The sequence below is a fragment of the Microcaecilia unicolor genome, chromosome 1 (assembly GCF_901765095.1).
Source record: "Microcaecilia unicolor chromosome 1, aMicUni1.1, whole genome shotgun sequence".
Taxonomy (NCBI): domain Eukaryota; kingdom Metazoa; phylum Chordata; class Amphibia; order Gymnophiona; family Siphonopidae; genus Microcaecilia; species Microcaecilia unicolor.
The window spans coordinates 237,611,699-237,639,013 of NC_044031.1; the positions used below are offsets into that span (position 1 = coordinate 237,611,699).

Here is a 27,315-nt window from a genome sequence, read left to right on the forward strand (position 1 = left end):
TTATAGAAGAGGTGCATTCTTGGTGTCAAGAAGTAGGCGGTCCTTTATAGAATTACTCTATTAGATTAATTCTATAGGGAACCATGTAATTCTAGGCAGCAATAGCACATGTAAAGTTAAGTTGCTCATCTGTAGCAGGTGTTCTCCGAGGACAATAGGCACATTACCACAGATGGGTGACATCATTCATAGGAGCCAGCTCTGTGGGTGCTCGGTCACCCCAAAGTTGAACAAACTCTTTGTGTTGTTCAGGGAGGGGTCATTTCTATTGGCTCCTATAATGTCATCAACAGAGCCCAAGTATGGATGCTGCCCAGCATTCCATTCTTTCCCCGAAGCTTTTGACAGACCCAACTGCGCATGCACATGTGCCTTCCTGCCTACCCAGCTTGCACAGGATCCGCAGTTGGATAAAAAGCATAGAAAAATTCACCTCCTAGGAGAGGTGGAAGGGATGGGGTATAGTCTGTGTCCCAGGGGTGTAGCCAGACTTCCGTGGGAGGGAGGTCCAAAGCCCGAGGGGAGGGGGCACATTTTAGCCCTCCCTCCCGGCGCCGCCCCCCCGCCGTCATTGCCGCCACCCCCCCACGTCTTTTCCGCCCCCCTCTCCCGCCACGAACCCTCCCCCGCCGCCGCCTACCTTCACGTTTGCTGGTGGGGGACCCCACTCCCCGCCAGCCGACGTCCTCTCCGTCCTGCTCCTGCTCTTGTTGCATGCATTGCTGACGTCCTGCACGTTGTACGTGCAGGACGTCAGACTCAGAGAACAGAGTTCTTTTCTCTGAGTCTGACGTCGCAAGTACAACGTGTAGGACGTCAGCAATGCATGCAACAGCAGGAGCAGGAGGGAGAGGACGTCGGCTGGCGGGGAGTGGGGTCCCCCGCCAGCAAATTGAAGTTAGGCGGCAGCGGGGGCGGGTTCGCCGGGAGGGGGGTCCAGGCTGGAATCTACGGGGGCCCAGGCCCCCTCAGGCCCCACGTAACTATGCCACTGCTGTGTCCTGCTGTCCTTGGAGAACACCTGCTACAGGTGAGTAAGTTCTCTTTCTTTGAGGACAAGCAGGACAGCAGATTACTACAGATGAGAATCCCTAGCTACCTGGAAAGGGCTTCAATGGCAACTTCAGTAGTCAGCAATGAAGACAATGCTGGGCAGACTTTTATGATCTGGGTCCCGCAAATGACAAGATGGATTCGGACAGGCTGGAGTGGGTTTTGACAGCAACTCCAGTAGTTGGAAAGCAAGAACAGAGCCAGGTGGATTTCTACAGTCTGTGTCCCAGAAACACCTAAAAAGATCATGATCAAGTATATATACCCCAGACTACACCCTTCCTGTTTCAGATAGCCTGAAAATTCTCAGAGTTACAATTGACCAAAATCTCACACTAGAAAGCCATGCGAAAAATACAACAAAGAAAATGTTCCATTCAAAGTGGAAACTCAAAAGAGTAAAACTTTTCTTCCCAAGGGAAATATTCCGCAGCCTGGTACAATCAATGGTGCTAAGCCACCTAGATTACTGCAATGCCATCTATGACGGATGCAAAGAACAAATCATTAAGAAACTCCAAACTGCCCAAAACACAGCAGCCAGACTCATATTTGGAAAAACGAAATATGAAAGCGCCAAACCCCTAGGAGAAAAACTACACTGGCTCCCACTTAAAGAACGTATTGCGTTCAAAATTTGCACCCTGGTTCATAAAATCATTCACGGCGAGGACCCGGTCTACGTGCCAGACCTCATAGACTTACCAACTAGGAACACAAAAAGGTCAGCACGCACATTCCTGAATCTCCACTACCCCAGCTGCAAAGGACTAAAATATAAATCAACATAGGCATCCAGCTTCTCCTACATAAGCACTCAACTATGGAATGCACTACCAAACGTCATAAAAACAATGCATGACCTAACAAACTTCCGAAAATCACTAAAAACTAACCTGTTCAAAAAGGCATACCACAATGATCCATCCTAAATACCAGACAACAAAACTTATACCAGAACTGGACAAAACCAAACTCTCTCTACTTGACTGTTCCATTTACTTTGTTGCTAATGAACTTTAACGCAATACCACTTTATTTCTCATTCCAGAAATGAACTCTCTATACTGGACTGCTTAATTTACTTTGTCACTTTGAACTTTAATGCAATACTACTTTGTATTTCTCATTCCGGAACTGGCGATCACCATTACGGCATAATGTAAGCCATATTGAGCCTGCAAATAGGTGGGAAAATGTGGGATACAAATGCAACAAATAAATAAATATCATATTCATTGATGATTTAATCATGAATTGATAACGAGTGTGAAAGTTGGGCAGACTGGATGGACTGTTCAGGTCTTTATTTGCTGTCACTTACTATGTTACTGTGTTACAAAGGGAAGGTGATTTTTTTTTTTTAAACCCATTTCAACAGGTAAAGCAGTATACTACTCATGTAAATTCACCTGTAGTTTGAAGATATGTTAAGGGTGGGGGTGGGGTGGGGTGGGGTGGGGCGTGTATTTTCAGTTCGACAAACTTCACAAAGTGAAAAGTAGATGTGTATTTTTTCACTAATGTGGGCAGCCATAAAATAATCCCCAGAACGGAGATTTAAAAAAGAGCTTGGCAAAGGAAGCTCATAATATTTTTCTTTAAAAAAGTCAAAATCATTTCTATCTTTAAACTTTACCTAGTAAATTTTGCTTTCAAGTTTTCAAAGTATGCTGCAATTTTACAATTGACAGGAATCTTTATTTATTTATTAGGATTTGTTTACCGCCTTTTTGAAGGAATTCACTCAAGGCAGTGCATAGCAACAATAAGTCAAATATAAGCAATAGGCAATTACAGCAGTAAAAATATTAAAATAACAGTACAAAGTATGGCATAGTATACTACTTACAATATCAACATAATATGTAATAAAATATTTAAAGAGACAGCATAGGGTATAAGCAAAGATGGAACATATACCCCCCCTGTTTACTAAGCTGTGCGGCAACGCCAACACAGCCCGTTCAAATTAACGGCTATGTTGGCATTAGTGCACGGCAGACGCTAACACAGCTTAGTAAACGGGGGGGGGGGGGGGGGGGATAGATAGGTAAGATAGAGAAACAGGAGTAAGAAAATAAAGAGACTAATTTAAGAAAGTTGCACAAGAGGTCAGAAAGGTGCTAGGGTAGGAGTGGATAAACATGTATATGCAGCCAGTGTCACTCCTTGTGTGTGTGTGTGTGTGTGTGTGTGTATGTGACTAGCAAGTTAGTAACTTCTTCTATTAAAGGCCTGGATGAAGAATCAAGCTTTCACATGCACATTAATATTTTCTCTTTTTGTATAAACCACAAAAATGTTTCCCTTTGTACGAATCTGTTTTAGAATGTACTTACAGTGCAAAGTGTTTCAAATGTACTTGCAGAGACAAAGGATCCGTCAAGGCCAAAGAGAAAGATAGATGCATAAGAGAGCATTCCCCCAAGGATAATAAGGTTGTTCATATATGGACTCGACATCTTTATCATCCTACCAACAGAAAGCAGACACTTCATTTAACAGAACAAGGCCATTTGGTTTTATTCTTATATATTTATTTTGAGGCTGGCAGTTTCCTCCTGCTACTTTTGGGCTTCCTGCTCAGTCCAATCCAGCCTCTACCGGGCTACAAGTGTGATAACCACATTTCCCTTATTTTAATATCCTTCAGCTCCATCCAGTTATTACAATGACAGATCTTAGACAGGGGCCCAAAATTCTAGCTCCCTCTGGAACTTGGCTATTGAGGCCCAGAATTTGACCACTAACCCCCTCATTCTATAACTTGGTACCTACGTTTGTACAGTGAGGACCAGATTCAGTAAACAGTGCCCAAATTTGGGCATCAGAAAAAATAGCGCCCAGTGCTATTTTGTAAAGGGCGCTCCGGGTTGAGTGCCCTTTATAAACTGCATAGAGCCGACTCCTACACCTACATTTGAGCGCTAGGACTTATGCCTGCTGAAACCAGGTACTACTCCTCGTGCCCAATTTGAGCTTGCATCCGCGGTATTCTATAAAACTATGTGCAAATTTCCAGAATGCCTTGACCTGCCCATGCCCCTCCCACGGCCATGCTCCCTTTCTGGTTACACATTAAAGGATTTGGGAACACAGTTTTATAGAATAACGTTGAGCAAGATATGTGCACAAATCCAAATTGGTGCCAATTAACAGTCCTATCTGTATCCGGTTTCACTTACACAGTTAAGTGCCGAATATCACACTTATCCGGATTTGTGCAGCCAGCTATCCCTTATCTGGTTATTGAAAGCTGACGCCATCAGCTGAATATTTACCCCTATAAATTTAACACGCAACTCGCTTAGAGGGGCATTTTCGATATGACGTCTAAATCTGACTTTGGATGTTTGCAGAGTAGTGAACATAGCAATTTTCGAACATGCAAAACATCTATTTTTTTTAAATAGCCATTTGTTAGATGTTGTTGTGCACAGTGCATCTATCTTTTAAGACCATTTAAACAAAAACCCATACAAGTAAAAAACACACAAAATCAAGCCATTGGGATATAGGAGGAGCCAGCATTCTTAGTAGACTGGCCACATAGACATCCCAGGACAGCAGTGGAGCACCCTAGGGAGCACTGCAGCAATAGTCCTTATGGCAACAGGTGTCACCTACATGTGGGTACAGTAGGTTTTTTGTGGGCTTTGGAGGATTCACACTTTTCACCACAAGTGTTAAGAGTGGGATATGGGCCTGGGTTCTCTTCTCTACAGTGCACTGCACCGAACACTAGGCTACTCCAGGGATCTGCTTGCTGCTCTAACAGGATTGGCCATAACATAGAGAGGCTGGTATGTACTGTTTCTTTTACATCTTTGGAGGGTGGGAGGGAGTCAGTGACCACTGAGGGAGTAAGAGGGGGTCATGCCTTAATCCCTCTAGTCAGTAGTGTATCAAGTGTGGGGCGGTGGGGGCAGTCCGCCCTGGGTGCAGGCAGCAAGGAGGTGCACAGAGGAGTCGGGCGGCTGTCGGCTCCGCCAGTTCCCTGCCCCCTCTGATGTTATTTCCTGTTCTGGGGCAGGGGACTGGCGGAGCCGACAGTCATGCAACTGCTCCATGTATCCCCAGGTGGTGAGGATGATGTGTCTGGGGGAAAGGTGGGTGATGCACCGGGAGGGTGGGGGTGGGGGGGGGGGGGAATGTGGTGGGGGGGGGGGGGGGGGGGGGCGTAGCTGTAATCCCACCCTGGGTGGCAGCCAACCTAGATACGTCACTGCCTCAAGTGGTCATTTGGTGCACCTTTTTGTGACTTAGGCACTATTAAAACAGGTCTAGCCCAAAACATCTTGATTTTAGCCATGGGCATTTTTGCTTTCTTCCGTTAAGGCAGAAAAATGTCCCAAGTATTAGGAAGGCCCACATCCCTCCTACAACACACCTCAGACACAAACCCTTGTGATTTGGATGCACTGCAGACGAACTGTGTAGAAAACATTTAAAAAATATGTTTCGAAAATAAAGATTTGGATATTTTGGAGGAAAAAAAACCATCCAAATGCTGCTTTATGCTGCTTTTTGGACACTGTTCTGTTTAGAAAATGAACCCCTTATTGTGTAAATGCAAGAGGTTATGCACAGGGCAGGTGCATGGTTAGGGCATTGGTGTGTCCAACATTTACATGTGTAATTTACAGAATATTGTAAATTATGCACTAAAGTATCACTGTTAATCAATGGTTCCCAATAGCAAATGATGACTCCAAAGCATCCCCAGTCCCACCATGGCCAGGGAGTTGAGTCCTGGCTCAAGAAACAAATAGAGGTCCTCCTCATGGCAGTGTACAACATTTGCCAATGGGCCAGAAAAGAAAGTTATTCTAAAAATAATGGCAACATGACATTTACTTTGCAAATGACTCATAAGTTAAACATTAGCTAGCTTTGTAACTGAAACATAGAAACAGATCATGTTTTGGAAATGTTTGCAGTTAAATATATGCCCACTACTTGTTATATCTAAACAATTTTGGTTGTGTATATGATTAAGCAGTATGCGAATAATTCAATAAAGAGCCAACTACAGTGAGGCAGCAAGAACATGTGTAAATGCTGCTTTTCTAGTCATTCACGTGAATATGCTGACACATACATGCATAAATGACTAGCACAACAACTAAGCACTATTCTGTAAACATACACATATATGCCACAGTATGTAGTTTACAAGTGGGCACTCACACAGATGAAGTTTGGGTGGAGTGTGGAAAGAAGTGTCAGTGCACCAAACCTTCAACTCTGACTCCGAATCCTCTATTTGTTTACTGTTCAATTCCAGCTCTGATTCCGACACCTACTGATATTAGTTTTTTAACTTTTTGTTCTGGATCTGAAGTACTGGTAAATATTTACCAGTATTTTAGATCAGAACTATATATATATATATATATAAAATAAAATGATATATTTAACATATAATGCTTTTTATTTTGAAGTTGCAATTGGAGTCGGCACATTTTTACTGACTCCGGCTACACCCAAAATTGCTTCCAACTCTGACTCCACTACTCTGCTGGGCAGGGTAACAAATTACATGAGTAGATTATAATTTGCATGAATATTTTCCCAATCTAGGGGGCACTTAAACCTGCTCTATAGCTAGTGTCTGCCTAGAATATGGGCACATTCTTGGCAAGCTATGTTCTATAAAAAAAACAGGCACCTAATTTTCTTTATAGAGTAGGCTCCAAGTAAGTGCATTATAGGTGACTATCCTGATTATTTTCGAAGGAGATGGCCGGTCACCTTCCGACACAAATTGGGAGATGGCCGGCCATCTCCTAAACCCCGCCAAATCGGTATAATCGAAAGCCGATTTTTGCCAGCTCCAACTGCTTTCCGTCGCAGGGCCGGCCAAAGTTAAAGGGGGCATTTCGGCAGGGTATGGAAGGTGGGAAAGGGGCATGGTTATTAGATGGCTGGCTTCGGCCGATAATAGAAAAAAGAAGGCCGGCTCTGACGAGCACTTGGCCGGCTTCACTTGGTCCATTTATTTTTAGGACCAAGCCTCCAAAATTGCCCCAACTGACCAGATGACCACCGGAGGGAATCAGAGATCACCTCCCCTTACTCCCCCAGTGGTCACCAACACCCTCCCACCCAAAAAAAAAAAATTAAAAATCATTTTTTTACCAGCCTCAAATGTCATACCCAGCTCCATGACAGCAGTATGCAGGTCCCTGGAGAAGTTTTTAGTGGGTGCAGTGCACTTCAGGCAGGTGGACCCAGGTCCACCCCCCCCCCCCACCTGTTACACTTGTGGTGGTAAATGGGAGCCCTCCAAACTCCCCCAAAACCCACTGTACCCACATCTAGGTGCCCCCTTCATCCCTTAGGGCTATGGTAGTGATGTACAGTTGTGGGGAGTGGGTTTTTTTGGGGGATTTGGGGGGGCTCAGCACACAAGATAAGAAAGGTAAGCACCTGGGAGCAATTTTTGAAGTCCACTGCAGTGCCCTCTAGGGTGCCCGGTTGGTGTCCTGGCATGTGAGGGTGACCAGTACACTACAAATGCTGGCTCCTCCAATGACCAAATGCCTTGGATTTGGCCGGGTCTGAGATCGCCGCCATTAGTTTCCATTATCGCTGAAAACCAATGCCGGCCATCTCTAAAGCCGGCCCAAATGTTGAGATTTGGCCGGCTCCGACCGTATTATTGAAACGACAGATGGCCGGCCATCTTGTTTCAATAATACGATCAGGACGCCGCTTTACGGGGCCGGCCATATAGATGGCCAGCCCCGTTCGATTATGTCCCTCTATGGGGCTAATTTTCAAAACAAAACAAAAAAAATCCAAAAAAAGGCACAAGGTGGCAGAAGGATGTTTTTCTCTCAAATGTCCAAGTTGCAATTTTTGACACCTCAGTTTTAGATGTTTTACCCCATAGTTCATCCCAATTTCAAGTGGGCATGTTGGGGGCGTGTTTCGGGTGAGATATAGGAAGCACCAACACACAGACATTTTTCTGCAATAATGGAACAAAATGAAAATGTCTGGGGCCAAAATTAAGATGTTTTTGTCTAGACCTGTTTCAATCAAGACTAAGTAACCAAAAGGTGTCCTAAATGACCACTGGAGGGATTAAGGCATGATTCCCCTTACTCCCCCAGTGGTCACTGACCCCCTCCCTGCCCCAAAATATGAATGAAACAGAACATATCAGCCTTTACGACAGCTTCAGATGTTATGGCCAGTCCTAGTAGAGCAGCAAGCAGGTCACTGGAGTAGCTTAATGGTCAGTGCAGTGAACTGTAGAGAAAGGGAACTCAGCCACATGTCCAACTGTGTTACACTTGTGGTGGAAAGTGTGTGTCTTCCAAAACCCACCAAAAACCTACTGTACCCATATATAGATGATACCAGCAGCTACAAGGGCTGTTGTAGTGGTGTACAGTTGGGTACAGTAGGTTTTTGGTGGGTTTTGAGGGCTCCCCATACCAGGGGCGTAGCCAGACCTCGAGGTGGGAGGGGGCCAGAACATGAGGTGGGGGGGGCACATTTTAATCTGCCGCCCCCCCGGCCGCTCTCCACCCACTGCTGCAGCAAAGTACCTTGGCTGGCGGGGTTCCCCAACTGCTGCCAGCTGAAGCCTTCTCCAGCCGGTCTCTGGCACCGCCGTGTTGCCTGCCCTACTCTTTCTTCCTCCTCACGTCCTGCACGCTCCTTTAAGTGAAACTAAATTTCACTAAAAGAAGCATGCAGGAGGTGAGGGGGAAGAGAGAGCAAGGCAGGCAACGCGGCGGTGCCGGATACCAGCGCTGGACAAGGCTTCAGCTGGCGAGGGTTTGGGACCCCCGCTAGCAAAATCAGGGGCCCGGAGGAAATTTGAGGTGGCCCAGGCCCCCTTGGCCCCATGTAGCTACAACACTGCCCCATACAATATAAGGGGGTAACCATGTGGTACTTTATGTGAATTCCAGTGCAGCACCCCCTAGGGTGCCCCACTGCTCTGCTGCGATGTCTGTGTGGCCAGTCTACTAAGAATGTTGGCTTCCCAGACGTCTGAATGGCTTGTTTTTGTATGTTTGTCCCTTGGACTTTGTTTTGTTGTTGAAAATTGTCCAAAAAGATAGTCACATTGTGCACAGAAACATCTAGCAAATGGCCATTTTCTGGTTTGAAAATGGCCATATTTGTGATATAAAGTGATCTTGGTGCGCTCCTGTGAGGGTTTTCCCCATGCATTAAGGCCATTTTTACTGCAGCAGTAAAATGGCCAGTTTTCCTTTTTTTTTTTCCATTAATGGTCATAGGCCAATGTCACCATTAGCGCATGGGTATTAAAAAAAATTATTATGTTAGCATTTACCGACACCTATTTTCTAGGTGGTAAGGGCTCACTCGGTAATCCTGCACTAATCAGTTAGAGTGTGGTAATATAGATGTGCTAACTGATTAGTACAGAAACACCAACTCTTTGCCTCAGACAACCCCCCCCCCCCCCTGTGCAAAAAATTTAAAATATTTTGTAGCATGCAGTAGCATGTGCAGATTAGGAACTTACCACAGGACACCCGAATACATCCTACGGTAAGTTATTTTAAGCTGCGGCAAGTGCTTACTGCAGCTTAGTAAAAGGACCCAAAAATAATCTAGAAACAACAAGGTGAGTTTCTTACTTCTGATTTCTGTTTTTGATGTTGAAGAATAGAAAAGTGCTGGCCATGATCATTCCTAGAATGGTCAGTGCGGAAAGAATACTGTAGAGTGGCAAGTAAATCTGACGCCGCTGCATTCGAATAAAAGTTTGGTCTTTTGGAGGCTCCAGCCCTGAAATATCAACCAGAATAACAGGGTAAGCTCAAATTCAGCTACCTAGTGAGAAATCATATCCAACTACAATGCTCACACTCTCACAACACTCTTTTTGTCCCCAATTCTCAATCCCATCCCTCACTGACACATCTTTCCTCTGATAAAAATACATCACGTTGGTTCACTGCAATCACAGATAAGTTACAAAAACATTTGACTAATGTAGACTAAGTTTTGTTTTTTCTTTTCCCCACACAGCATCATCACAAGAGAAACAAATACAGGCTTTCCTAATAGCCAACATTAACAATATGCAAAATACGAACAGTAACATTCCAAGCTTCTTTTGCCTTTATCAATTACTCTGCCCCTCCCCTAACACCATCACAAAGCCAGTGGCGGCCCTATCATTAGGCCACATGAGGCAGGGGCCTCAGGCGGCACACTCCGGGAGCCAGGGCCGCCGAGAGGAGGGGACAGGGGGGACAAAATTCCCGGGGCCCGGGCCTCCAAGGGGGGCCCGGCGCCACAGTCCCACCCGCCACCAGGCCCCTTCCACCCGGTGCTGTCTTCTGACTCCGGCGTGCATGGCCCACACAGACGCACTCCTCTCAGCTGATCTTCGCTGTACTCTGCAGGGCTTCTGTTCGTCTGACGTCCTGCACCCCGGAGTCAGAACAGAAGACAGCACTGGTGGGGGTTCGGGTGGAAGGGGCCCGGTGGCTATGGCAGAGGCGGGTGGGACTGTGGCGCCGGGCCCCCCCCTGTGGGGGCGGCGACAACCTGGGGGGTGGGGTGGCAGTGGGGGCGGGGCCTAGGGGCAAGGCCGAGGGCCCGGGGCGGTCTTGTCCCGGGCCCTGCCCAGTCTCTCGGCGGCCCTGCCGGGAGCAGCACTCTCACCTCCATCCTCAACCCTTTACCTTATTTGTTTCTTTTCCAAAGGTAGCAGTGGCGGCAATTCCCAAAGACTGCCCTGCCACCGGCACCAGGCTCTTCTCTCACTGCAGCCCGCCTCTTCACGTAACTTCCTTTTTCCTCAAAGGCAGGGCGCAGTAGCAAAGAGGCTGGTGCTGGCAGCAGGGCAGCCTTTGGGAATTGCTACTGCTGCTGCCTTTTCGAAAAATGTTGGGAAGGAGGGAGATGCTAGACCGGGCGTGGGTACAGGGCGCGACGGTGGGCGGGATCTCAAAGTACTCTTCCTGGGTAGTATGTGGAAGAGTGTGTTGACTAGACCGTCAGTTCTGCATGGAAGAATGTCAAAGCAAATGAGTCTCTGATGTTGGAGAAAGTTCCTCTGCCAATGTCGACGCATGTGTCGATCGGGTTTGTGATGCCCCCAACAGTCGACACCAAGCATTTACAGGACCTCTCCTGTGACTGTCTCTCCAATATATTCATGGGCTGGGCTGGGTTAAGGCTGGCACAAGCACCCTGTAAGCCTGAATAACTGTGTATGCAGTAGCCCTGAGAGCTCCTCTTTGAGCCCAGATTTCCTCCTGTAGAGTAGGTGTTGGTCCCGGATGAGACAGCGGTGTAGAGGCAGCCTGAGTTATATGACCGCAAGGACCTCGAAGGCTCTCGGTGAACAACAAGTTGCAGAGAAGGAGAATGGTCACTGTGGCATGGATGCTTCCTGTGCACCGAGGATGTCAATACAGGAAAGGTGTAGGTCGAGTGACTGGAGGGAGAACGATGATGATAATGCTTCTTAGGTTTTTTTTACACTGTAGGTCCCTCAATGCATGCGACACTGACAAGGAGGACGTAGAGTCCTTATGCAGTCACGAGTCTGATATCAGAAATTCTCGATTTTGCATCGGTGCACCCGATGATGATACCAACGTCAATGCAGGTTCCACGTCGAGTGCCAAATCCTCTGCCATGCTTGATGCTGATGCAGAACTAAACTTTTTTGTGCTGGATTCTGTGGACTTTAAATGTACTTGTTTGCATGCACAGACAGAGCACACTGTATATTCTGGTGCTCCAGACTCAGGCACTGAACCATAACCAACAACCAGTTATGGGGGTCTGTGCCTGAAATGGTTCTATTATATCAAGTACACTTTTTAAAGCTACTCGGCGCCCTCGTTGACATGGAGAAAAAAATAGCCAATATAACGTTAAAAGGTTCAGTTGCCTGGGGAGGTCAAGTAGTTCTGTACTTAGGTGAAGATTGGGAGTATTCCATAATAGTGTACATAGTTTTTTGAAATGCTCACAATCCGCCCATTCAACTCCCATGGCCATGCTCCCTTTTTGGCTGTGCACATTTCAATTTATGAGCACCATGTTATAGAATACGCCTAGAAAGTTGTATGCGTAAAATCTGCTGTCTGGCTATGCCCCTGCTTGTGGGGGCTGTCAATGGTGTGATTTGGCCATTACTGGTCCAGTCTGGGATGTCCCACACTATTGTTCACCACTAGTTGTACTTCTTGTAATGTGATTTATACAATACAGTGTCCTTGCCTATTGATATATGTGAGCAGGACCTCTAAACACATAAAACAGAGATTAGCAGAACATAAATTCACAATTATCTGTAAACATACAGAAGCACCGTTAGTAGCTCATTGGATTGAGAAGAATCAAAGTACCAGATATCCAGTGGCATGTTTTGGAGCAGATACACTTGGGTTTTGAGGGGGGTAATTCATCTTCTTTACTTAAATTTAAAGAACAGCGCTGGATTTTTACTTTGCATATGGTTGTTCCCACAGGGTTAAATCTGGAGACTGATTGGTTCTCTTTGACGCATTTTAGTCAACGTCACCTGCAGGGATTTCATTGGTTGAAGGGTCTTAAAATGTTAGTAGAAGTGTGGCGGTTAAATGGATAGCGCCATTTTGAAAGAACTGTTTTGATGCTGAGAGATTTGGGCATCTTTGTAAGGTACATGATAGAATTTTAGTTGACACATGGTAAATTTTGGATTTATTGTGATTTAATCATTTTTTATTTTTATTAGGACCATGGCTCTGATGCAGCACAGCGAAACATGGCATGTTAGCACAGGTCCTAGTTTATTGTTGATATGCTTTGAATTTTATGAAGCTTTTAAGATATGTAAAAAATGTTTCTATTAAATCTTTAAAATAATAGATTATATTGGTGTGAGAAATTTTTAAGTTGACGATGAGAAGTAAGTCATCGGGTAGTGGTTCCGACGTGAAACGAGTCACTGCCAAGGCTTTTTCTCACATTAGTTAATTCATGTACTTTACTTATATATATCTCTTTTGAGTTGGGTTGACATACTATATGCTTGTGATTGACCCTGCATGTGAATTTATTCTTTGGGCCATTTAATTACAGAGTTTTATTTTGAAGCAGCTTTACAAACTACTCTGACTGATTATATAGGATGAAGGGTGGTATATCAAATTGCTTCCTTCTTCCCTTCAGAGTATCACTGTAACTTGTTCTATGATTCACTTAGATTTTCCGGTAATACTGTTTCCTGCTTATCTTGTTTGGACCTGAGAAGACTGTATTAAGTCAGTTCTTCTCAACTATCCCCTGGCTTTCTACATTACCACTATGAATGAGCATGATGCATTTATATGCAGTGGGTCTCCAATTTATACAAATCCATCTCATGAAAAAGGATACCATCTTATACACATTTTATTTTCATGGACCATAACAAAAAAAAAAGCCAAAAACCCATCAACATTTTGGACTGGAGCTGTTTTCAACAAAGTACTGTATAGCCATGAAACTTGCATATTCAAATGCGATTGCTGCCAACCATTCCATTTCTGAAATATACGTGGCAAGCATCCTGTCCTACCTTGAAATCTGATGCTGTCATTGAATAGCTCCAGACTGTCAGCTACAGCATTATATTCTCCCACTTTCACTTCCTTGCCATCTGCAGAGAAACAAGATCAGTTATTCAAAATCATATGCATGGAATGTATAGGGGGGGTCTTCTCTTGTAGCTTTTCGCTGAGGCATTCAGGACATCATGATCTCTGAAGTTACAGAGATGCAGGTGATGTGTGGGGTGAAGACAGTAATTATTAATCTATATGATTGATTTGAGGGAAGACAAGCCAACATAGGTGAAGGGCAATTCTATAATCAGCCGCTTGCGGTTATGCGCCCTTTTGGGTGTGTCAGTGCACAGAAAAGGAGCACTGCACGTAAACAGGCTAAATGCTATTCTATAAGCACGCTCATGAAAGCTATAGCACTAACTACAAGAGGGGTATACACATGGGCAAAGCATGGGTGGGGCTCCCAATTACACATGTAACTTAATAAATACTGTAAAATACACATGTTCCAGCTACCTTTAGATGCTTGCAGTTACTCTAGGCATATTGCACACCAGTACTGAGTTATACTACTGTTCTCTAACAACATCTGGGTGCCCAGGTGTCATTTTAGAATACGCTCCTATTGCATGTTATCAGGGTGCCCAACTGGAGGTGCCTTGCCATAGAACTGCCCCTTTTGTATCTGATCACAAGTAAGTACTGATATCCAACAGCTAATAGCAAAATCTTTACAAATATTCCCTACTGCAGGATTCACTGATTTTGTGGGTAAGTTCTGAATGTTATATTAAAATGACTTAACAAAGATTACATATGCAGTACAAAAAAATGGTGCAGACCTTACTTAACCTCTCAATGCATAAGTTTAGACTATGATTGATCTCCAAATGCTTTCAAAAATGTAGAAGGAATATCTATCAAACTAATTTGCAGGACAGTAAAATGAGAACTACTTTGCATCTTTGATTACGATATTATTATGGAAGAAAATCAAAACCTTTCTCCGGTGCTTAAGCATGACACCTGGTGACCAGATTCAGGTAAAAATGGCCCCTCCCCCCCACATCACTGCAGAGTTCTTGAAGGAGGTTCACTGCATGGTCCTCAGCCTAGGACCATCACTGCAATGGCTTTACTATAAGCTTCACTTTGCACAGGAGCTCTATTTGGCAAATGGGGCATCTAGGTCAGGATATTCACATTTCTCCCAGTAGTTTACAAAAGGCTCTTCTGATGTGAAACGTTTTGTAAAACAAACTTTTGTAAGTGTGCACATGTATTTGCTGGAATGTACAGCTGGAGCATCAATTTTACTAACATACACATGCAGATAAAGTGCAGTATCACTCAGGGCTTTACATGTAGCAGCGGCAGAATCCTCAGGTGTAGATGCATGCACAAGAGGAACCAATGAAGGAGTGGAGTGAAGCAACTCTTTTTACTTCATTTTTCAAGTGTTGTTAGACACTATGGGGCCCTTTTACTAAAGGGTTGCCATGCAGCAACCCGGAACAACCACTGGCCCAACTTGGCCACCAGCGGCAGTTCCACCTCGAGCGTACACCATTTCCAGCACTACAGAGAATAATTCCATAATTTCTAGCATAGGGCTAACCCAGTGGTAATCAGGCAGTACCGCGTGCTGCCCAGTTATCGCAAGAAACCTTACCTCCACCTCAGTGGGTGGCATTAAGTGCTTTCCCCCACATGGCCATGCAGTAAGCATAATCTTACCACATGGCCATGTCTTTTTCTAGAGGCTTTTTACCTGCTGCGGTAAAAATAGCCCTTCCCCCCACTACCACAGGATCCTTTTTACTGCTGCTTGGCAAAAGGACCTCAATCAGAGTTAATGCAATTGCTCCCTGAATTACTGACAAGTTCAGTCAAGCAGATAGCTGGCACTTGAGTGTGAGTCTGAGCAGATGCAATAGCTAGAATAGGAAATGTATTAAACACTACTTTTATTTCCCATTGGAAAACGGTACCCCATGTATACTTTTTCAACTCATCCAAACCATGCCCCCTTGAAATCTCTGCATCCAGGCCATCAATACACATGAATAGCAGCTTTCTGAAATTGCTATTTACAGGTTAATACAATCTACACATGTAAATGCTACTCTTTCTATATGAAGCCTAGTTATTTACCTTTATAGACAAATTTCCTTGCTGTGACACATTTTCAGACAATGGCCCACTAGCTCTGGGCAGAGCATTATTAAATAAAGATCAGGTAATGGACACCTCTTATGTAATGACCTGAAGGCTTCTGAATATGTCAACTGACCCAGGCAGAAGATGACTGAGCGCCCGACTTGCAAAGAAACACGTGACCAGGCCTCTCAATCTACCTTCTTAGGAACTGGAAATAACTGGTCTCACCTCTTTCTGCTATGTGATTGAGTCACCACACATATGACCTATGTCCCTACAGCTTTACTATGAAATGTTATAAGAAAAAGGGACAGAACAAAGAACTAATCTTCTCTTCTCTTTTGTTCTCTTTCTGGTCTCTCCCGAAGCCTGCTTGCAAGCAACAAAGACATCTCTCTACCTCCATCTCTACAAAAACGATCACCAAAAGCTCTCTTTCTGAAAGCAAGATAAAATTACTGGAGAACCATCTCCACGCACTCCAGAGAAATATAGTGCACTGACCGACAGAAGAAACAGGATATCCTGCCAAAGAACCTAGCCAAGCTTAACCTTCAGGACATATGATTATGCTAATCCAGTGTGAAATAGTTTAGGATTCAAAAAAATAATCACTGCAAAGATCCCTAGAGAATATATATACAGTGGGGGAAATAAGTATTTGATCCCTTGCTGATTTTGTAAGTTTGCCCACTGACAAAGACATGAGCAGCCCATAATTGAAGGGTAGGTTATTGGTAACAGTGAGAGATAGCACATCACAAATTAAATCCGGAAAATCACATTGTGGAAAGTATATGAATTTATTTGCATTCTGCAGAGGGAAATAAGTATTTAATCCCTCTGGCAAACAAGACCTAATACTTGGTGGCAAAACCCTTGTTGGCAAGCACAGCGGTCATACGTCTTCTGTAGTTGATGATGAGGTTTGCACACATGTCAGGAGGAATTTTGGTCCACTCCTCTTTGCAGATCATCTCTAAATCATTAAGAGTTCTGGGCTGTCGCTTGGCAACTCGCAGCTTCAGCTCCCTCCATAAGTTTTCAATGGGATTAAGGTCTGGTGACTGGCTAGGCCACTCCATGACCCTAATGTGCTTCTTCCTGAGCCACTCCTTTGTTGCCTTGGCTGTATGTTTTGGGTCATTGTCGTGCTGGAAGACCCAGCCACGACCCATTTTTAAGGCCCTGGCGGAGGGAAGGAGGTTGTCACTCAGAATTGTACGGTACATGGCCCCATCCATTCTCCCATTGATGCGGTGAAGTAGTCCTGTGCCCTTAGCAGAGAAACACCCCCAAAACATAACATTTCCACCTCCATGCTTGACAGTGGGGACGGTGTTCTTTGGGTCATAGGCAGCATTTCTCTTCCTCCAAACACGGCGAGTTGAGTTCATGCCAAAGAGCTCAATTTTTGTCTCATCTGACCACAGCACCTTCTCCCAATCACTCTCGGCATCATCCAGGTGTTCACTGGCAAACTTCAGACGAGCCGTCACATGTGCCTTCCGGAGCAGGGGGACCTTGCGGGCACTGCAGGATTGCAATCCGTTATGTCGTAATGTGTTACCAATGGTTTTCGTGGTGACAGTGGTCCCAGCTGCCTTGAGATCATTGACAAGTTCCCCCCTTGTAGTTGTAGGCTGATTTCTAACCTTCCTCATGATCAAGGATACCCCACGAGGTGAGATTTTGCGTGGAGCCCCAGATCTTTGTCGATTGACAGTCATTTTGTACTTCTTCCATTTTCTTACTATGGCACCAACAGTTGTCTCCTTCTCGCCCAGCGTCTTACTGATGGTTTTGTAGCCCATTCCAGCCTTGTGCAGGTGTATGATCTTGTCCCTGACATCCTTAGACAGCTCCTTGCTCTTGGCCATTTTGTAGAGGTTAGAGTCTGACTGATTCACTGAGTCTGTGGACAGGTGTCTTTCATACAGGTGACCATTGCCGACAGCTGTCTGTCATGCAGGTAACGAGTTGATTTGGAGCATCTACCTGGTCTGTAGGGGCCAGATCTCTTACTGGTTGGTGGGGGATCAAATACTTATTTCCCTCTGCAGAATGCAAATAAATTCATATACTTTCCACAATGTGATTTTCCGGATTTAATTTGTGATGTGCTATCTCTCACTGTTACCAATAACCTACCCTTCAATTATGGGCTGCTCATGTCTTTGTCAGTGGGCAAACTTACAAAATCAGCAAGGGATCAAATACTTATTTCCCCCACTGTATTATACAACCCAGGTCACTTAATTCCTTAGCTACCTTTATTTCAGCATGTCAAGCTGGTTCTTATATGCTTTGTGCCATGTGGCAAAGTTGGAAGTGTACCTATACATGTCCTTAAAGCAGAGGTTCTCCACTGCTACTAGTATCACTTATTATTTATATAGCACTACTAGATGTACTCACATATGAGACTGTCCCTGCTCAGCAGAGTTTACAATCTATTGAAGACAGACAAACAGGACAAATAAGGGATTAGGGAATTATTTATTGTGGTAATAACTGAAACAGACATGGGTACTGAACAGGTGAATAGGGGTTAAGAGTTAAAAGAAGCCTCAAAAGATAGGCTTTTAGCCTTGATTTGAATGTGGCCAGCGACGGAGCTCGAGGTAGCGACTCAGGAAGGTTGCCAACATTTTTTCAGTCATGATCCACCTGAGAAAGCTCTCACAGTTTGAATTCATTCTGGTTTAAGATGTTTGCTCCTATTGCATTTAAATTAGACATTTTGACACTAGCTACTAGTGCTTCTTTGCTATTTCAATGCAGGGGACCCGGCCCGGTGGCAGACGGTCAACGGAGGGCGGGTGGGACTGCGGCGCCGGGCCCCCCCTGGAGGCCTGGGCCCGGGGAATCTTGTCCCCCCCTGCCCCCCCTCCCGGCGGCTATGCCTATTCCATCACAGGACCCACTGAATGGAACAGTCTGCCACTGTGGCTTAAATGTGAAACCAGTAGATCAGCATTTCTGAAACACCTGAAAGATTTTTTGTTGTTTAAAGCCTTTTATTATACTGACTGATGATGTATTTGCGATTTTGTCTTGAGTTCTCAGGTTTTTTTGTATTTGTTTATATTTTTATGAATGTTTTAATGTAACCTTTCCTGGATAAGGGCGGGCTAAAAAATAATACATCTAAATATATAAATCTAAACAGTGGTAAAACGTGGCCTTAGCATGCCAAGGCCATTTTTACCACAGGAGTAAAATGGCCAAATATGCTATTTTTTGTATTAATGGCCAAATGCTAATTTTGCCATTAGCATGTGGCCATTAAGACAAATTAGTGAATGAACTCTTATCACCACCCATTATGTAGGCAGAAAGGGCTCACATGTTAATTAGTGGATGGCAATGTAGCCGCGCTAACCAATTAGCACAGAATATGCCCACTCGCTGTCCCCAGGCACGCCCCCTCCACAAAAAATACATTTTATTTTTTAGCACGTAGGTAGTGTGCGCATATCCTTAAATTACCGTGAGATGCCTCAATGCACCCCATGGAACACCATCCTAATCTCCTTGAGAATCCCCTACGGTTTTTCCCACATAGTTCCATCATGGCTGGCATCTCCCCTTCCTCCACATTTGTAGCTCAGCATCTCTTCTCTCTTTCTCCTTCTCTCCACTGCCCCGCATGTCGTCTCCCTCTCTCCACCTACCCCCCTCTCCACTGTTATATAGCATCTTTCCTTTCTCTTCACTTCTCACTCTTGTAGTCAAACACCTTCCTTCCTTCTCTCTCCCCCCACATTTGTAAACTAGCATTTCCCTTTCCTTTTCCCTCCCTTCCCAGCAGTGCAACCTCCCCTTTCATCCCCATAATCAACATCCTCCTCTCTATTCTTTCTCCTCCCCCCCCAAGTCAGAATCTCCCCTACCATTTTTCTTTTTCCCACCATATTCAGCAACTCTCATTTCATATCTAGAATACCACTGTCTCTTCCCTTCCTTGTCTCCCATTTACCTTCCCCTCCCTGTCTAACATTTCTCCTTCTCTCCCACACATCGCTCAGCATTTCTCCTTCTCCTTCCCCCCCCCCCCCCCACTGGTCCAGCATTTCTCCTTCCCTCTCTCCCCCCCACTGGTCTAGTATTTCTCCTTTTCTCCTTCTCCCCCTCCCCCCACTGGTGCTGGGTCTCATGAGGGAATAAAAGCCAGAGGAAGGTAGATGAGGGCTCTGGAGGGGCAAGTACAAAGGATAAAGTGAGAGACTAGGGAGTGGGTGAAAGACAGAGGGTAATAGGAAGCTAGAAAAGAAGAAAGAGTAGGCAATGGGTGAGCAGGGAGGGGGTGAAAGTGGGGGATATCTGGTAGATAAGTGAAAGGTGAAAAGAAGGAAACTGGGAACTCGATGATGAGAGTAAGAAGAAAGAGATATAAAACCTAACTATGAGTGTAGAGCCAGAGAAAAAAGATGAAAGGGAAAAATCAATGTCACATATGTGTCAGAAAAGAAAAAACACAGGAGGAGAGAGAAGAAATAGAAGAGGCTCTGAGATAGAACTTACAAGAAGATCACCACAAGCAAAGTGGAAGAAAGAGATTGGCACCATTCAAGAAAAATTAAATGCTCAGTCAGCAAAGGCAGAAAACAAAAACTATTATTTTAAAATTTTTAGGAATTGGAAAATGTCAGTTTTTGGAAATGTCTGTCTCTCCTACTGTATTTTGCATAGTACAGGAGGAAATGCATTTAGGTTTTCCCTTTTCTAGTAAAGTCTAACTTTTTTGGGGGGGGGGGGTTGGGGGAGCTCTATTTCTAGTTTATGATCACTTATTCTGTGTTAGGTGAGGATCTGTCCATGTTCTGCATGTGTGATCATGGTATTCTGCATGTGTGATCAAGCATTCAGTTAGGGGGTAATTCTCTATAGGTCGCCAAAAAGCAGGGTACCAAGATGATGCATGCTAAGCACGGATTCTATATCATCAATTGCACATGTGGCCTATCCTTAGGTTACTCCTGAGTCTGTCCCCTTTCATTTTCATCCTATGCCGTCTCATTCCAGACCTTGCTTTCAATTGAAAGAGACTCGCCTCCTGTGTATTTATGCCACAGAGATATTTAAATGTTTTCTCTATCATATCTCCCTCTCTTGACTTCCTTCCAAAATATATATATTCAGATCTTTCAGTCTGTCTCCAAACACTTTATGACGAAGACCACTAACCATTGTAGTAACCACCCCCTGGATTGACTCCATCCTGTTTGTATCTTTTTAAAAGTATGGTCTCCAGAACTGTATATAGTACTCTGAATGAGATCTCACCAGAGACTTATAGAGAAGCATAATCACCTCCTTTTACCTGTTAGCCATCCTGCTTCCTTCTGGCTTTTGCCGTTGCCCTTTCTACCTGTTTGGCCACTTTACGATCACACACAAGTTCATGCACAGAAATACTTCACCTCCTATACTCTGCCTCTCCTTCGAGTTTTGGAAGCCCAAGAGGGGCATTTTCGAAAGGTCGTCCAAGTATGAATTAGGACACCCTCGTGAAGTTGGACAAAATCAGGGAGGTATAATCGAAAAATAGTATGGACGTCCTTAGACATTCCATTATCGCAGTGTAAAACGCCCAAATCAGGGACGCCCAAAGTATAGTAAAAAGGACGTACATCTTCCAGAACCACGAAAGGACGTTCCTAAAACATTCACTGTACTTGCCAATTTGTCATATCAACGCCCTTCACCGGTTCTACGAGAAAGACGTCCTTATTACTATACTTTGGACTTCTCTGATGTACTTGGTTGTTCCGCAAGTACAGTGCTAGTAGTTGCAGACATCCAGGTACGAGAAATATAAGGAACATTCATAAGTGTAAAGTACAGTAACAAGGACGTGTTTCTCACAGAACTGCCGAAGGATGTCCATCTTACTAGGCCCACCGAAGGACGGCCTGCACAAGAAACCACACAGGACCATGGAGTGGAACCACAGGACCCAGCAGCAGCAGCAGCAGCAGCAGCAGCAGCAGCAGCAGCAGCAGAGGCTCTCCCTCCACCACCTGTAGCAGAGGCTCTCCCTCCACCACCCGCAGCCTTTGCCGATGGTGGCACTGAAGAAGAAGATGCAGAAGGGGGGGGGGTACCTCCTCAGCAGAGGCCATCCAGCCAGAGGAGGCAGTTACTGTGCCTCGCCACACAATTGTTGGGCCAGAATGTGCACATGGAAGACTACCAGCACCAGAAATTGGGGCTGCAACGGGAAGCACTCCAGGTGCAACGGGACGCGGTACAGGCCCAATGTGAAGTGGTACAGCAGCTCCAATGGCTGGAGCACAGCATCGAGGGCCTACGCCGTGACCTGAAAGCACCTAATACAGGCCTGATGGAGCAACAAGTGGCGTCTACTTCCACCACTGCACAGCAACCACCCGCTAAGAAGAGGAGCTTGAGATCCTCAGCCTCCCCAGCCACTGGTCCAACAGCCACCACACCAGCTCCCCTTCTGGGTCCTGTGCCCAGGTTGCAGGGCAAGCCATGGACCACAAGGTGGCCAGACTTCCACAGGGCAGTCGAGGCAGCAGGCTGCCTTGTGGACACAGAGCAGGAGAGTGGAAGCTCATCAGAGGGCTCTCAACAGAGTTCCCCTGCAGCACCAGCTGCAAAGGAACACGGTGGGAGGGGTAGGAGGGGACGGCAACGGGCCAGGGGAGGGGGCGGGGAAAGTGATGGGACATGCTGGGGGTAAGGGTTGGAGGGAGGAGAATAGGCACAGAGAGGGTGATGGTGGTGTGTAAATACTACGTGATAGGAATAAATGTCAACTTACTCTCACACAAAACTTGTCTCGATCAGTCTTTGCCTGGTTCTGATCCCCAGCTGGTGTGCACTCTGCTCTGCTCTGTGGGCGGGAGGTGGATGGGGCTCCTCATCCTGTTCATCTGGGGCCTGCTGCTGTGGTGGCTGTGGCTCTTCTGGGAGGGCCTGTCCTCTGCGCATTGCCAAATTATGTAGCATGCAGCAGGCCAGGAATATCTTTGCCACCTTTTGGGGGATGTACAGGAGCTCCCCTCCAGAACGGTCCAGACATCGGAACCTGTTCTTAAGTTGTCCGAAGGTGCGCTCGATGATACCACTGATCCGATGTCTACTATTGTAGTTCTCCTCTGACCCTGTTTGTGGGTGCACTATGGGGGTCATAAGCCAACTCTGCTGTGGGTAGCCTCTGTTACCTTTGGGGAGAAGCAGGATGAGAAAGATGAGTGTGTACTGTTTGGAATGGGTACCTTGTGGAGGTGGTGGTGGTGGTGGGGGGGGAAATAGTGGGTTGTGGAGTGAGCTGGAGGGAGACAGTGCTGAGGGTTGCCCGGTGGAGGAGGTATAGTTTGGGCAGATCCTTGCTGCATTTACCTAGGAGCCATCCACCGGTGATCTCCCCTCGGTCAAACCTGCGGAAGATTCTTGAGTGCTGCAATATATAGGTGTCATGGGTGGAACCTGGGTATCGGGCACACACGTCTAGAATCTCCCCCTGGGCGTTACACACAACTTGCATACTGAGTGAGTGGAATGCTTTCCTGTTCCTATAAGTGGCCTCTCGTGCCTGGGGGTGTATGAGTGCGACACGTGTGCAGTCAATAGCGCCTATGACCGAGGAGAAGCAAGCTACAGCGTAGAAGTCAGCCATGTTGTTCTGCAGGGCCTGGGGGGTGGTGGGGAAGGTGATGAACTCAGAGGTGTGGGTAAGGAAGGCATCAAGGAACTGGGTGAGGCAGTTAGAAATGGAAGTCTGTGAGACCCGTGTTCACAGATAGGACAGTCTGGAAACTCCCAGTGACCAGAAAAGATAGAGAAGCAGTGACTTTTAGGTGCACAGGGATGGCGTTGTTCCTACGGGTCCCGGGCTGCAGGAGGGGTTGGAGCTGGTCACAAAGGTGCTGAATGGCAGCCCTTTCAAAGCGGTACCTAGTGAGACACTGCAGGTCAGTGAGGTCTAGGAAACTGCTATGGGGCCTGAAAACTCTGGGGCGTGAGTACCTCCTGCGATGCCTCCCCTCTTCCTCCAACATGTAAGCCACCTGTGCATTTAGTGCTTCCATTTCCCCACACTACAGGTGCAATGCAGTGACACCAGTGCTCAGTGACGATCCTAGGTCGACAGCCACCCGGGGCGGATCGCCGATGCGCAACCCCCCCTCCCGGGTGCAGCACGACCCCCCCCCCCCCTTGGTGAAATGACACCCCCCTGGTGCATCAACCCCCCCCCCCCCCCCCGGTGCATCTTTATCTGTGGGGAGCAGCCGCGCGGCTCTCGGCTCTGCTGGCTCCCTGCTCCCTCTGCCCCAGAATAGGAAGTAACCTGTTCCAGGGCAGAGGGAGCAGGGAACCAGGGGAGCCGACAGGCGCGCGGCACCCCCCCAGTAGCGTGCACCTGGGGCAGACCGCCCCCACCGCCCCGCCCTTGGTATGCCGCTGCCAGTGCTCACCTCTCCCTACCAACTTGGTGAAACACAGCAGGAACAAACAGAAGCTGACACTCACTCTCCCACCACCAACAAACAATGCGGTCGCACAAAGCAGAGCCACACTGCAAGCACTCTCTGACCCACTACAAACTGTCCTGCCACACCCTCTAGCCACTCACTTTCCAAGCAGCAAACGACAGTCTTCACAAACACGCTACAGCAATATAGAGGACAAAGAGACAAACAGAGACTACAAACAGGTAAAGGAATGAAATATGAACTTGGGACAGTGAATGGAGAAGAATAGGGAGAGGGGATAGGGGGAGATAGAGGAAGGAGTAGTGGTGTCTGGGTTTGGAGGCTAGAAGGGGTAGGGAAAGCTGAAAAGGTAAAACATAAATGAGGCAGGTGAGGGTGAAAACGTTCCGACTACGGCACACAGACAAAGGTAACAGGTACTGAACAAACTCTCAGCTTTCTCTGCAAACAACGATTCAGCTTTCTCTCTCAACAACGCTTTCTGCACAAAATCGCTAATGGGTCTAAAGATGACTTCCCCCTTACCCTGGTCTCTTATTTCAAGCCTAACTAAGGACGCCCATGTTCCCACCCATGCAAAACCATTTCGCTAGCCGTTTTATGCTGGGGGTGCCCATCTCGTAACGCCACCCATAACACGCCCCCTGTGGGGACGACCATAGATGGGCATCCTCGCGCTGAGGACGTCCTTATGGCCCTGTTTCGATTATTAGATTTGGGCGACCTTCTTTTACGGGGACGCCCATGTGTCTTTTGTGTCGCTTTTTGGATGCCCTTCTCTTTTGAAAATGAGCCTGATAATGCATGACCCTACATTTTCTAGCATTAAATCTTGACCCTACATTTTCTAGCATTAAATCTTAGCTGGCAAACTCTGGACCATTCTTCAAGCTCCACTAGGTCTCTCCTCATGTTATTCACAACATCAGGGGTATCTACCCTATTGCAGATTTTGGTATCATTGGCCCTTCCACAATATCACTTATTTTTTTGGTTAGAGTGCTCTTAACTAGAGATAAAGTAAGTGTTCTGAAGGAATATTTTGTAACATTTGGAGAAATTCAACAGACTCTATGAATTTATCCCTGCTATTCCAGATTTTTGTTTTTTTTTGTGCCTCTGTACCTAGGGTTACCATATTTGGTCCCCCCCAAAAAGTGGACACATGCCCTGCCCACCCCTACCACACCCCAACCCGCCCCGTCACATATCACCCCACCCCTTTAACCCCACCACACCCCCGTAAGAGTGTCCTCCCCTCCCCTCCCTATACTGTCCTGGTGGTCCAGTGACAGAGGCAGGAAAGAGCCCCCTTTCCTGCCTGGAACGCTGCCCTGCATCCTGTTCCCCTTGCAATGCTGAGTGCTGACGGTCCCGGAGCCAATTCAAAATGGCCGCCGAGAGTTGAAGTGGCCTCATGAGACTTCTGCTATCATGCAGATGCATGCTGTACAGGGCTCCCCATTCCTCCCCCAAAGCTTTGTAAACCCTAACGCCAACTCCAAACTGGCATAGGGTTTACAGCAGTAGCAGCGCCCTTGTTTGGCGCACTGCCTACTGAGCATTGGGGAGGAATACAAATGTTGCTGTTTAGCATGCATCTGCATGCTATTAGTGTTCAGAGCTGGTGAGCTCGTTGTTACATGCGCTCAACAGATCTGATCCTGGGGCACTGGCAAATGTGGACGCTAGTCTGGTGCTAATGGCCTCCAGCACCCACATTTGCTTTTGATCATCTGGACCAGAGGAACTGAAGGAAGAAGAATCTGGTAACTATCAGCTATCATTCATAAACCTTTTATCATGCAAGTCATCAGTGAGGGCTCATCAAACTCTTCTTGTATCAGAAGGGAAGAAGATATAATATCAACGCCAGTAGCATCCTATGCCTTTCAGACCTGAATGTAAACTTCTTCCATCCATTTTTATGGCATAGCAATTGCAGATGCTATAAAATGCTTCAACAATGAATTACCCACTGCCTAGTTAAATGTTAGGAATGTTTCTTTGTGTTTCCACACAAGTAGAAAATTGGTTGTTAAATATATCATTGCTGGTTCTAAACCGCCTATCACAGTTTTTAATTAGTTGTCACAGCAGTGTAAAATAGGTGTGATAAAAAAACAGAGTACACTGTGTATATCACTAACCTCATTCCAGGCAACAGCTTAGAAAAGAAACCTGAAAGCAAATCCAAATACAGTGTGTACAAATACTAGTAATGATTTCAATTAAAGCCAACCCATTTACGAGTGTAATGATAGTGTTTTCATCTAAATGCAGCAATAAATCAAGCAAAACCCTTGCTTCAGATACTACTGGACATTTATTTTGGTAAACTTTTTTAGTAAGATAGGCCTTGATAAAGGATTTTATAGAATACCAGATCTTATAGTACCTAGCCATGAGGGATGAAGGAATTTGAGGTGGCAGTGCTAGAAAAAAAGGCAATGAAACTCTGTGAGGTTGCAGCAGTCATACTGCTGCGGTAGCTGCTAGGGGCAGGAATGTGTGGACTTCACTCTCCTCCCCCCCCCCAACTGAACCATCAGGGATCCCAGGTAGACCCGGGGGAGCCTATTGGGATCGGGAGGTGGGTTTGAGCTGTGAAGCCCTGGATATTCAGTGCCGAAGCCTGCATATGGCTCAGCACTGAATATCTGGGGCTGATTTAGCTGGCGGCAGTCAGTGATTTCAAAAACGCTGATCGCCATCAGCTGAATATTGGTTGGAATAGATTTACAAGGAAATCTTAAGTGAAACCTAGTCCCATCAATATCATATGTTATCCCCTTCCCCCCTCCATCCATCCATATCCAGCAATTCTCCTCTCCTCCCCTCAATGTCCAACAATTTCTCCTCTCTCCCTGGGCCCTGCCCTCCCATCCATGTCCATCCTTGTCCATCAATGCTCCTCTCTCCCTTTCCCTGCTCCATCCATCCATATCCAGCAATTCTCCTCCTTCCTCTCCCCTCCATATCCAGCAATTTCTCCTCTCTCCCTGGGCCCTGTCCTCCCATCCATGTCCATCCATGAATACTCCTCTCTCCCCTGCCCTCCCACTCCCATGTCCACCTGC

General features: G+C 46.1%; 1 protein-coding gene across 1 annotated transcript in view; it reads right to left on the minus strand.

Annotated features, from left to right (window-relative positions):
• Positions 1 to 27,315, minus strand: part of GABBR2 (gamma-aminobutyric acid type B receptor subunit 2) — a 1,273,589-nt gene that overhangs the window by 283,681 nt on the left and 962,593 nt on the right. The window contains exons 9-11 of the mRNA XM_030209562.1: positions 13,619 to 13,699; positions 9,687 to 9,837; positions 3,396 to 3,528 (exon numbers count right to left, since the gene is read on the minus strand). Coding sequence (XP_030065422.1) covers positions 3,396 to 3,528; positions 9,687 to 9,837; positions 13,619 to 13,699 — 365 coding nt within the window. The remainder of the gene's footprint in view (positions 1 to 3,395; positions 3,529 to 9,686; positions 9,838 to 13,618; positions 13,700 to 27,315) is intronic.